The 13,723-nt window shown below is 43.1% G+C and overlaps 1 protein-coding gene across 2 annotated transcripts in view; it reads left to right on the forward strand.

Moving 5' to 3' along the window:
* adkb (adenosine kinase b) overlaps positions 1 to 13,723 on the forward strand; it is a 122,777-nt gene that overhangs the window by 83,015 nt on the left and 26,039 nt on the right. For both annotated transcript variants that reach the window (XM_080458843.1, XM_080458844.1), the window contains exon 7: positions 3,481 to 3,651. In XM_080458843.1, the coding sequence (XP_080314969.1) occupies positions 3,481 to 3,651 (171 nt within the window). The remainder of the gene's footprint in view (positions 1 to 3,480; positions 3,652 to 13,723) is intronic.

A 13,723-nucleotide genomic window follows, 5' to 3' on the forward strand; every position in this document is an offset into this window, starting at 1 on the left:
ATCACCTGCGGGACCCAAAAGATCTGCTGCTGACATCCTCCAGATAACACCAGTTACCAAAGCTCACCTGCAGGGGTCTTAGGGAGTTCGTGCCTCTAAGGGTCGGGGGCCCGTGTAGCCGGGGGTCGCTAAGCGGTGTGTGGTCTACTTAATTTAAAAGCTTTTGGCCAAACTAGATCTGAGCTATTGTACTGAATTGTGTGCATCTATTGAAGTGTACATCCAGCAGCAGCAGTTGACTTAAAGTTTTATATATATATATCTAATTTTTTTTACAATAGCCACCTTTCCTTTGTTTTAATCCAGCAGCTCTCGGGGGAAATATGCGGCTCTTCAGCTGCTAATTACTCCGCTGTGATCAGCGGCTAGTCGCCGAGTCTGTTTGGTGCTGTCTGGACAGATAGCGTGCTGTCAGGGGATTTTAACATCTGCCTGCTGCGTCGTAAAACATAGATTAATGCACAAACTTAACCGGTGAGATGAGATTTTAAAAAAAAAACAACAACAACTTTAGATCATGAAGGGAGCTTTTCACATTAAATGTCGTCATTTCATCTGTTGTTAAATCAAAAGGTTGATAATCCCGCTGAGGGAAACCTGTGATTTTGCAGTTGAAGAAATAAACCAGAGCAAAATCTTGGGATTTGATTAAATTTAGTGCAGTGGACATAATTACTCTTTTCACTGAGGTGGTGATGGTTTAAATTCCCTCCATCATTCCTGAGTAATAGGAAGTGTCAAATAAAACCTTCATGACACAGTGCTTTGAACACTCCCCCTTATCCCTGCTGAATTAAAATAGACCTGGGAGGGGGAGGGGGGGGGGAGCTTTTCCTTTTCCATGACCACCTCTGCCTCTGCTGCTGGTGCAAATGAAAATGCCCTTCCCAAAATAGATCATTTTTACCCTTCAGATGTCCACTTTTATTTTAAGCACGGTGACACCATGCCATCCATCACACCCGGCTTTTTAGACGGGAGCAGCCTCGGGGGGGGTGGTGTGGGGGTGGGGGGGGGCACTGATACAATGCAGGCGAAGTGTGTGCCGCTTTCTCGTTATGACTTCTATGGTAAGATTATTAGTAATTTCATCTCAGTAGCATTTAGACATTTTCTTTGTCTGAGTAAAGTGGAAGTCCCCCCCCCCCCCCCCCAAAAATAAATAGGGGGGCATTGAAAATGGATGCCATGCCTCTTCCCTCAAATTACCACTTAACACAGCCAAACATCGCTGCGCATTATTGTCTGCCAGGAAGAAAAAGCATCTCTGGGCGCTTTATTGAATGATTTGGCTGGGTGGAAATTGTACGAAGTGTACTCGGCACTTTGATCATCTTGACCTGGAAATGTGATCGTCTCCCCACTTCACAGGGCTCTCTGACACCTGGGAAACTGGATCTGCTATTCTTGATACGTGATCTCCACCGCAGGACTGAAGACTTAACTTCTCCTGTTTCGTAGTCAGCGGAGACCACTGATGCTAACTGGAATTTCACGTGGCTCAAGACTTTTGGCTTTTTTTTTTTTTTTTTTTTCTCCCACAAGCCACCGGAGTCACGGCTTTTTGAGAGTCTGGTGGAAAGAATGGCTCGTGAGACTTTTATGAACGAGATTCCTGCAGAATTACTGTGACTTTCAACCCAGAAACACAATAAACTTTGTAAAAGTGGATTTTTTTTTTTTTTTGCCATGTTCACATTGTAGCTGATTATTTTTGGCAGATAAGGAAGATATAGACCGTTTGGTTACTTTACGTGGATTCAAACACCATGAGCACGTTTCCTAATTGATTGACTAAGACTCTCAATGTGTCAACACTGCAGTGACTTTCTAACTCAGCTGCCCATTTTCAAAGAAGCAGTAAAATTACAAAGATCATGGTTTCATGTAAAAGTGTGCCTCGTTTGATTCTCCCTAAAAACATGTTATCCTTTGGACTAGCTCGCAGAGAGTTTTTTGAGACACCTAAAATGCGCTTAAAAGGAATTAAACCTGTGAGATTTTGTATTGCGTGGATATAATCCTTTTAGAAATCGGTTATGTGTTCAGAGCGACTTAGTGTGATTGCATTGGCAGTGGTACCGAGGTTAGAAGTAAATTACACAGAGCCAGCGTGTGATTAGAGAAGCTATGGCACGGCTTTTAAAGTTCACCACCCCTCAGGATATTTGATCGAGCCACCAGCCTTTGATCAGTCTTAACATTACGGTAACCATGACAGTTTATTTTCAACTACTGAAAAAAAAAGAAAGAAAGAAAAAAAGCCCATTTGTGTCAGAAAACAATCTTCCCTTCCTCTGACACGTTGGCGCACCGCAAAAGAAAAATGTCAGGGTCAGTGATGGCCCATTAGCCCAGAGTGAGTTCCTTTTGTGCTCCCAGACCCATTGAAAACACCTTTTTAGGCTTGAGCAGATGGTGCCGTGACATAGCAACCACAGGTCGACCTGGGTTTTAACTTAAAGACACTTCCAAAAAGCCGTAGGACATACAAGCCCACCGGAGGAAGGAAAATGTCTGCCCAGAGAATGAATGACACCATAAATGTGTAATAAAGAATTCACCTGCTTTGCACGGCTGTATTGTAATGCCTTGTACTTTTGATTGACTACACAGTCACCCTCTATTCATCGGTATTATACCCTTTTCTTTCTCATGGAGGTCGCTCCTCTGTTGCTGCAAATGTCATAGTGCTTTAATGAGACCCGCACTGTAGTCCACAATGAAAGCTTTTCAGCCAGATTAAATGTATCACTGTGCTGAAACTTTCCTTTCCTCTCCTCCTCCCCTTTGCCCCTATTGTGACACGGTGGTTTTACAGAGCAGCTTGTTGCTGAAAAACAAGGTTAAGAAGATCAGTATCAAAGGAGGAGTGTTTTTGTGTGGCTTGCAGGAGAGTCTCGCTTCAGGTTTCCACCTGAAACACAAAGGTGTTTTCTTACCTGATTTGTATTCATTCACACAATGAGTGGGCCTGCCTCTCTTGTTTCCAAGTAAGGAGAGTCCAGACAAGACTTTTGTTCGCCCTATCATCGGATAGGTGCATGTTGCTTCCTCCAGTACGAGCTTTGGAGCCTAGCCACAGGCTTTGTCCTGGATGGATTTTTTTTTTTCCCCCTGCCCTTTTTCCTTTTCTTTGTTGCTCTGTGTATGTTCTTAGAAACCGTTTCAGATAAACGTTTGAGCGCTGCCATTGCTTTTTTTCCAACCGCTCCTGGCTCAACTGTTTTCTCAATAATATCAAGCCACGACTCCCGAAAACTGCTTTGACAGAATACCAAAACCCACAAATTAGCAGTTTAAGTGTTTCAGTTCATACGAGCCAGTCATACTTACAGTCTTTTCTGGCCCTGGTTTCCCTGTCAAAACACAGATAATACTGCCTGTGCCCATAAACGCCTTTGGTTCAGTTAAAGTCAGTCACACTGCTGAAAACACAACCGTGGTAAACATTGATTGTCTCCTGACTTTTTGTTTTAGGGCTTTTTCCTGACGGTGTCCCCGGAGTCCATCCTCAAAGTGGCAAAGCACGTTTCAGATAAGAACAAACTCCTCTGCTTGAACCTCTCGGCGCCGTTCATCAGCCAGTTCTTCAAAGAGCCTCTGATGAAGGTTATGCCTTACGTCGACATCTTGTTCGGCAACGAGACGGTAAGTGACGGGAGACGTGTTCAGCCTGTGTTTTTGTGTGTCTTCTCGTGTTTACCCACCTGGAACTATGTAACAGCCGTGATCGCGCAGTTTGTTGTTTATATGTTACGGTGCGTTCACTTTTATAGCATGTTTTCACTGGAAAACACGCACAAATACACACACCAGCGGTGCTTCACCTCCACTGGGAAAAACTTGCCCGTGCTTTACTAATGGTTTAATATTACAAAAAAAACATGCTATATATTACACGACATTTTAATATGGTACATTATGATACTGTAGGCTTTGATTGAATCCAAGGTAATATGACAAAATACTATTATTGAACGCATTCACAGACAGTTCTACTTGTGAAAGTGATGAGACATCTATTATTGCAAAACATAAACATGAAGATGATATTATTTGACCTTCCTCCTTCTTACGCGAATATTTCAAAATAATGACAGTGATAGGAGCGCCAACCCTCCTGCATCATCCACCCACACTCTGACTTTGTTTTTAAAATAGGAATTACTGAGTTGTCCTGAGAAAGCACGATCATGGGATATCTTGTGGTATGGCAGCATGTGATGCAGTTCAACTTTATTTTCCATGTACTATGAAATTGATTTAGCATCCTGAGGCAGTTCTACACTAAATTACAGCTAAACAAAAATGTTGCATTTTGACTCACAGAAATATCAGAGACACATCATATTTTATCCCCAAGATGGTCGTCTCAGATAAACATTTTAAAACTTTTCACTATAAAGTGGTTGATCGTGGATCAATAGGCAGGTCAGTAGTTTTTCCGGGGTGATCAGGCTCTAAATGAGGCACTTTGGTGTTATTTTGTTGTCACATCCATGAAGCGTCTTCCAAGATATGCCAGAATGAGTCCTTTCCTCGTCTATCCGTCCATCCTGTGTTCCACTTTATCCACCTTAGAGAATGACTGGAGCTGATCCGAGCTGACTGACTGAGTGAAGGATGTTTACACCCTGGACGGGTTACCAGTCCAAACAGAGCAAACACGGACAAACAAACACTCACATTCACAAACTTTTCGGCAATTCAGAGTCAAAATCTGCCTCAAATACATGTTTTTGGACTGTGGTAGGAACCAGATTACCCAGAGAAAATACATGCAAGTTTTTCACAAAAATGTCCCACATCCCGCCCTACTGTGTGCGCTGGTGATCTACAGTGAAATGCTTTAGTACCTGTGGAACAGATAATTGTTTTTCACAGACATCCATGATTCTTAAAATTATGAATTTTATTGATTCGTTGATTTTTTTGGGTGCCCTCATGAGCTTCACTCTCACTGTATTGTGAAAAGATCTCAACAAATATTAGATTAAACAGAGTGCCTATACTTGGCAGAAGTATCAGCTCTGTAAGTGCTTTATACGTGAAGCTAACACTTAATTTTCTCACCTTGTTTCAGACTAAATCCTAATGCCCCGTCTTCTGTTTGATTCAGCTCTTGGTGCCGCTCAGTATTCATTAAACTTCTCACTTATCTCTGCCTCATAAAGAGATGAATAAAAATTAGCCTGGCAATCATTCATTCTCAGTCGCGTCCCCGCTTCACGCTGGTTGATCTATTGATTTCCCCCCAGCTTTGTGGAAGCGAGTGGCCGGTTGGAGGTCAAGCTGTGGTCACAGACGGCGACGCAGCTCGTCCGCCGGCGGGCCGGATGAGCTGGACTTCTAGGCAGCGCTTGGACAAACTGCACCTTCGGGGGGGGGGGGGGACGGGGAGGGGTGGGAGTGGTTCACTGGACTGAACTCGCCTCCCCGCTGCTAAAGCTACTAAACAGAGTCCTGTCTCCAGGTTAGAGATGGGGTCCACAGAGCAGGACAGAACTGGAAGAAACTGCTCAGCATCTGAGGATTTATTGCTCTTGCTGACTTCAGCTTTTCCCTTTTTTTTTTCTCTCTTCTTTCCACTCCCAACATAAGACCTCTCTTTTACGTATGAACCTCTCTCCCTCTCTCTTGCTCCCTAATTGCTGTGAGGAACGATTCTGTCTCCTAAACCTTGGCGTACAGTTTGCAAGCGTTATGTATTTTCAGGTGGGTGGTACTGTAACTGTTTGCTTAAGAAGTTTGCTCACACCTCCAGTCATTACAGTTTAATGACTCTGGATAATTGCAATGTATGTTTGTTGAAGGAGATTATCTTTTGGAGTCTCTGTCTGAGCTTGCTCTCAGGAACCGAACCCGGCTAAGAACGCCAACGAAGAGTTTGGGAAGAAGAAGAAGGAAAAAAAAAAAACTGAGCAGATTTTCACTGCTCAGCTGCCTCAAGCAGTGAGGTCTTCAAAGGTCTCTATAGAACTAATGTCTGTCCAGAGTGTTTTGACTCCTTTTGGCCTTCCTCTCTGGGAGGAGGGAGCGGGGAATGACTGCTCATACAGTCAGGCCCCAGACCTCCCATTGTGCACAAGCCAGACAAGGTTGGCGGTCATGCAGTGGTGCATGGTGAGTGACGGGCAACAGTGCTGCCTCGCCCACGCTCGCCCCCTCCAGCCCCCTCCAGTCCCCCCCTCCCTCCCCCCCCCCCCCCGGCCGTCCTCTCACCTCAACATCCACCCCCCGACGTGATGGATAAGCCTCAGCCCCCGATGCTTTCATAACAAGTCAGTGACAGTCGGGATCATGTGGACTGACTCCTATAGCCTTGCAGAATGTGCCATGAGGGAAGGCTAATGTGTCTGCCTGTCTCTGGCTTCCTCTCCCACACTTACTGAGTCACGATACAGAGCTGCCCTCAGCGGGGGGAAAAATATGTTTAAAGCAGCTGCAAGCTTTCATGGTTACAAAGTGACTAGTGCTAAATTTGAGCTTTTTTTTTTTTTTTTTTTTTTGGGGAGAATCAAGACTTATATGACATGACTGCGAACTTATTTCAACCAGGTTCCAGCTCACTTTTGATCGTTTGAAATGCTAAAAACAAGTCGTGCAACACCGCAGACGTCAAAGAAAATGTCAATAGCCCCTGTTCCTTCTCCTGTTTTCCCCCGCTTCTGATGTTGAAATGTGTCTGTGTTTCTGACGGAGTCTACCCTCGGTAATTCTGCTATAACTCGATCCTGCTGGTACTTGTTTGAAACCTGGCATCAGCAGGCCCTGCCTGGCCTACCGGCAGCCTCGTGCTTATATAATAGTCTCCCATCCATCCTATAATTACTGCCTTTTTGGGGCATAGTGTAGTGTCTGTTCCTTGGCTGGTAGGGGGTGGAGAGGAGTGCCGTTTCTGCGTTGCCGGGGCCTGTGAGACGGTGCCGACGGAGGAGCATAGACATCAGACGCTACTTCACTTAATTGGCAAACATGTCGTGTGATAACCTGGGAACAGCGCAGGCCTAATTGAGTCCTCCTGTGCTGTCCTCCTCTGACTACCTGACATGGAACCCAGGGCATTACATTTCCCTCCATTTAATGGCCGCAGTTAATTAGGCCCAAATGAGGGAATCATTACCGCTGGAAAAACCACATGCCAGTGGATTCGACGATAAAATTAGCCACAATTTGCTTTTGCTATTTGAGCATAAGAGATAAACCACACAATGGGCGGGGGGGTAGATTGGATCATTACTGGTGGATTTGTGTGGTGGAATTTTAGACATATCATAGACCAATGGAACGATTAATCAAGACGGGATTAATCACCCTGACTGATGTTTTTCTTTAGCCAGGATTCACAGCTTTCTCAATTTAGATTATTTCAGCAGTTTTGACTCTTTTTTTTTTTCCATATCATGGAAAATGGTTTAAAAATCCACTTTTTTCAACCATGAGGGGTTTAGTTTTTTGCCTCACAACCAACACCCAACAATCTCCACACTCCTTGTCCATTAACATGATGTGCCACCCCCATACAGGCGCTCCACATGCTTCCCATTGCTGTCCGATGCATTGTGCGGCTCCACACTCAGAGGGAGCTTATTTATATGGGGCCCAGCCCCGTCTTCCAAACCAGAGACAGCCATTGTAATTGAATACCCAATAGGTGAGCCATTTAACAAAAGTGGAAATGGCATTCGGCTATATATTAATGTGTTTTGCTGAGGCAAAAGGAGCCATCATCATTTGAATGTTCAAGCTGTTTTAAAACAGCATTTAGCCTGCCATCTCTCCAGGCCATTAGAACAAAATGACACAGATTTCTTCCTCCTCTGCGCTTTGTGTGAATCTTCCTCGTCTTATATTTTGTCTGGTTATCTTGCTTATTTTCCCATCCGTCCCTCAGCACCTTTTCCATGATCTAGGTGGAGGGATACAAGCAACTCTACAGAAGGTTATTGTCATGAAAAGCCCCTCAGGCCTTTTGGCTCTCAGCCCTATTTTTCTCCATCTGCATGCAGCGTATGTGTGCATGTGTGTTGGGGGTGGGATAGTGGTGTTGGTGGGGGCTCTAATGATTTTTCCAGGACAGGCTGAAGTGGGTGTACAAGTGTATATATACACGTGTGTGTGTCTGTGTAGATGGAAAAAAAAAAAGAAAAAAAAAGAAAGAGGCAGGCAGAGGAGATACACGGGCAATATTGCGTCATTTCTTAACATCTCACCAGATTCGTCATCTGGCTTTGTTTGTTTGATAGACTGCTTGGAAGGCTTATCTCTGTGGCAGGGCCCGTGGCTGTTTATCGCCTCAGTGACGTGTGCAGGACTGTGGAAGTACGCGCTCTGTGCTGTCAGGATGTGTGGGTGATGGCAAGTTCACTAAAGACCCCTTAGGGTGAGAGGGGTGCTCTTGGAAAAAAAAAATAATAATAAATAGAATAGGAGGAAGAATTTCCCCTTGACGGCTCACCCACAGCGGACTGGAGATGTGCTTCTCAACGGTAGCTTGGGGAAAATAACCCGTCTCACTGCCTAAAACAAAGAGATGCGAGAGCCAGATTAGCGTGTTACTGAAACAGCTTTCCTTTTAGGCTCGTCTCTCTCCTCCTGTCAGAGCTGTCTGCAGAGAACAGGGGAGAACATGAGACATTAACCTCTATGTGTTTATTCACGAGGCCCCACAGGCCAACTGGGAGGGCGAACACAGAACCATCTCTAAAGCCGGCGAGGCGGAACAATCACAATGTGTCATTGGAGGAAAAGACATGAAGTATTAGCTGCTGCTCTCCTTTGTGTCTTTCACAAATGAATTTTAATTGAACGTGCTATTTCTGCGATGAGTCACATGCCTGCAGTTCGGTGCCAGAGTACGCTGACCTTCAGTGTGACGTACAGTTACCGAGTTGTATGATGAGTCATGGCGCGCATTAGCTGTGATGATTTGCTAAATGGAAAAGCCACTTTCTTTTTATTCCTGTTTCTTTCTTTCTTTGTTGAAAATCAAATCAGTGGGTTTTTTTTCCCCCTGAATATTCTCAAAGACAAATGAGTCGTATTGAAAATGTCCTAATTGCTTTCTAATCACTTTTGTCATACAGTTGGTCACAAGAAAAACCATTATAGATTGTTAGCATTAACATAAGATGAATCAATTAGTCGAAATGTCAGGTTTTTGTTCTAGTTTTTTGCTTTCATTGCACCAGCAATTCTCAATTGGTCAATCAACACATTTTATGAATATATATTTTCATCAAGTCTGCTTTGTAATTCAATTCTTGCAACGTTCACCCACAATGTCCATTTTAGTTCATGATGGACAAGTCGTTCACTTTTGGTGCATCAGTTTGGAACCACTTGTATATGATTATCGTCATAAAGCACTTGTTAGTAAAGCCATCTATGGCACCAGTGGTAAATGGATTTCACTTAAATAAGATTTTCCCAATGCTTTAGCAGCCCCTGCAGTGCTTTACACTCTTAATCACATTCATCCATATACTCGCACATAAAATGCAGGCGCCTGCCACCACAGGCGATCAATCCACCGAGACCGACTTGGACTTCAGTGTCTTGCTCAAGGGTGCTTCAACGTATAGACAGAGGGAGGTTGGGGGATTGAACCAGCAACCTTAAACTTGTTTTTACCTTCATTGTTGTCATTTCTATATTGTTAATTGTTAAAAAAAAGAAAAGAAATTATACTACCAAAACCACCATTAGCAGTGCATGTTGGAGGAAAGCAGAGTCCCTGTAGAAATGGACATGAAGGACGTACAAATTGCACATAAAAGGCCCTCCCATGCCCAAACCCTTGACTGAGGATAGTTTTCTTTTCCACTACACAACTGTGCGTGACACATGTAATCATTATATTGCAGATTGTAAAACCAGCAATATGTGGAATATCACTACAGAGACATTCTGTTGAATTCAGCCGTGAGCTGAGTTTTCAGGAATCATTACATGAAGTTCTGTATAGTTTCTCACACTGGCATACTGCAAGCTACTGGCAGTCTCTGTTGGTGAGGCTGAAGTGGGAAAAGTGTATTCAAATAGAGGACAAGTAGATTTTACTTCCTGTATTTTCACTATAATGGAAGTCGTGCATTTGGAGCCATTGGTTTAGTTTTTCAGCAGGACAGTAAAAGTTCTGCTCCCATTTGGTTAAAACATGGAAGAACTCTTAAGGCCATAGGAGGGCCGTGGCCTTATTGCTCATAATACATTTTGAGAGACGTGCATAAAATCTGAACATTTAACATCTACTTTTACTTCTCAGCACTAAAACAGAGGGGGAAAAAATGCAGGTGGTAATTGTATGTTATTATTCTATTATTTTACTGGTCTGACCCAATTGTGATCCAATCAGTCTGTTTTTAGCATCTAAAGTAAAATGACTGTGACAGCTGATCCAACTCGTGGGCTATAATAAAGAATTTTCTTCTGGTTACATCAATATTGCAGCTTAGGAAATTTATCTAATTCCCATACGCATCTGATAATCCCATTTATTTGTATTTGAGACGTGTAGTACAAAAAAATATAGTAAATTCTTGCAGAATAAACTTTCAGGACGACTGTGACTGGGTAAGCAAAGATCTAAGTGAGACTCTTGACAGTTTTGGAATACATCTAGACATACTATACTATATCGTGGTTGCAGCTGCAAATTAGCACATCATAGAAAACCCGCCTCTGAGCCTTGATGGAGTTCGCCAAGTGGTTTTCCAGTTGCTTATGAGTTTAGCTTGTCAGAGGAAGAGAGTGTATTGCTTCTTTTGAAAAGGCTCTCAGCCAACAAAGTTGGGAACTACTTAACTTGATCACATCAAGCGTGGCTACAATTAACCCATCAGTCTTTTGATACGTGTATACGGGCTGGCGAAGGATTCAGTGCAGGAGAGTGGTCGTTCTCTGACATTCCTCTGTTTTTCCTGGCTGTCTGTTTGCGAGTCATGGTACTTTGGGAGCCAGCATGGCTCCACCAGAGGAGTCCGGCTAACCACTGTAATTGTGCCGTGCCGAAGCCGCCTTCCCCAACCCTGGGATTGAACCATGAAATATTTGAAAATGCCGGGGTTAAGAGAGGGGGGTCGTTGGCAGAGCGACGTGAAATGTGAGACCACAGAGCATCTTTAACAAGGAGGCAGATCGAGAGCGGGCCGGGCAGCCAGGGCACACAGTGGAGTCCTCTGAAGGAGAATAATTATGGATGTAAGAGGAGATATTGCGCTGGGAGCAGATCAATAGTGCCCACGTTCAGCTGGTGCTGAGGCCAGTATATTTCTATGACAGCGGGAGATGAGCAGGATATCAGCTTGTTGCTGCAGGGTCTCAAAGAAGTTTGAATACCAGCGGGCTTCGCGGATACCCTCACAGGCCTGATGACTGTCGTCCTCCCAAATCACTGCTGCTCGGAGTTTGTACGGCTGCTTCCCCCATTCTTCAATCCTCTTATCCACAGAAAAGTTGGCGGGAGGGTTGGCCTTTGTCTTCTCATGATTGTATTCCCACAGTGCAGCCTATACAGTCATGTTTTCCAGTGGAGGACTTCCCCACTCTCCGATTGGTCAGAAAAACTCCCGATCGGAGGACGACAAATCAACATTTATAATCTAGCAAAGCCTCATAAATGGTTGTTTGGCTGTCGCATGCATAATGGCACCTGTGGGATTATTTTAGAAATGTCACATAGTTTAAGCTGCCCATTGCTCCTCCTTCAGCTCCACAAAATCATTGTTTTCCCTAATTTATTGTCGTGGTTCCGTGCCAAGAAAGCCCCTCCAATGCAGCCTCGTGGTTTGTGTCGCTCTCCCTGCAACATTAATCACGTTGCTCTGCGCCTACATGCGAAATTATGTCGTCTCCTTGTTGAAAGGCGCCTTCCCTTCACCCAGGTTTTCATCTGGCCCGCGGCCATCTTAGGCCACATCAACAGATGACACATTGAACATCATCTCAATTTTTGTTTGGCCAATTTATTCTGACAAAGCTCTCATGTCCCCTAAGCACACAAATGGTTTGAATTATTTTGCTTTTTTTTTTTTTTTTTCTTTCCCTCCCTGGGTTTTCATTGTCTGAGGCATGCAAGTCCCTCCAGAGCAGATCTTTGTTTCTCATTAGGAGGTAAATAGAGCAGGCCAAATGCTCACATGTTTATTATACACAGGAGGGTATGGTCACTGTTCTCAACAGTTCCCTACAGGGAAAAAAAAAAAAGCTGTTTGCTTTTTCGACCTTTGTCTGCAGCGCCTGCAACCAAACTCATGTTGAATTTACCGGATAATAAGCTGCGAGAAACCGATGGACTCCGAGGACGTCAGGTTCAACCTCATCAGAGGTTTTTAGCACATGTTAATAAAAGGCTGATTTTAGCCAGACTGAAAAATAAATGTTGGAGCAATAATCACTTTTGAGGAGTTTATTGCTTTAAGGGAACAAAACAAAGCTATTAAGAAAGTATGCATTCCTTCATATGAAAGTGGAGTTAAATTAGAGAATAAGCAAGCTGAACTACACAAACAAGCTGGTGCATTTGCAACATGACAGAGGCAGTTATCGGAAAATTAAAAAAAAATATAAAACAAAGTGTAATCCAAGTTTTTGATAACATAATCACATGAACCACAGTTTAAAATTCAGAACCTGAATTAAAAAACTAAGTATTGGAAAGACAATGTGTAGTTTTAAGTGGACAACCAGCAATAACTGTGATTGTTTGGGTTTTGTTTTGATTCACTTGGTCCATAAGCAAACAACTTGTCAGATTTGTACATTCTGCAAGAAAACACACACACACACACACACATCACCTTTATGCACACTTAGAAGTTTAGAGAGACGTGAAGGCAAAACACAAGCAGATTAATCTCTCGTAAAGCGATCAGTATTGTTTTCAGCTTTGTAAAATGTGTATTTATGAAGGATCTCATCGCTGAGAAAATACACTCTGAAGCCGCTGCTTTTTCACTCAAAGGCTTGAGGGAAACTTCAACTCAATGAATGCTAATCATTTCCAAACTGGCTGTTGCTTCCACAACAGATTATTTTTAATACTTAAACTGCAGGATAAATATATGTAATGGCCTTGAAAATATGGCCCAAAGAGGTTGTATTAAGATTGTATTTCAGTTTCCTTCATTATACATGAGTGAGGATCGGCATTACATGAGATGGAGATGCTGAAGAATTCAACCAATTAGACCTTAACCAAAGAAACTTCCAGATATTGATTAAAACTCGCTCATGCAAAAGTAAAACTTCATTGGAAAAAAAACAAAACAAAACAAAAAAAACAGACTTGAGTTCTCAGTTTGTTAAGACGATCATACTTTTTAAAAGTTAGATTGGCAAATGTGCAGGTTGTTCTGCTTGCCCCATCAATTTGTTTTGCTTGTCTTACATAACTCAATATCTCAACTTTAGAGTTTTAGATGGTTTTCTAATTTAAAAAAGACGAGTGCGGACAGATTCTGCTAGACTTACTCATAATTTATGAATGCTTTTGAAGATTTTTGATTAATTTCTACAGAAATAACACTTGCGTTGACGACTACGAAAAGAAATAGATTTAGTGTTTATCAACTTTCTTGCTCCTTGTGTCACACAGATGTTTTATTCACGCGAACTCAACAATCAGCCTTCAACTTTCTGACAATTCATGAGGTAATAACACAACTGTGTATACTACATATTTTTCACATCTGCTGCGAATGGCAGCAAACACGGAGGC

The sequence above is a fragment of the Lipophrys pholis genome (assembly GCF_963383615.2).
Source record: "Lipophrys pholis genome assembly, chromosome: 1".
NCBI classification, from domain to species: domain Eukaryota; kingdom Metazoa; phylum Chordata; class Actinopteri; order Blenniiformes; family Blenniidae; genus Lipophrys; species Lipophrys pholis.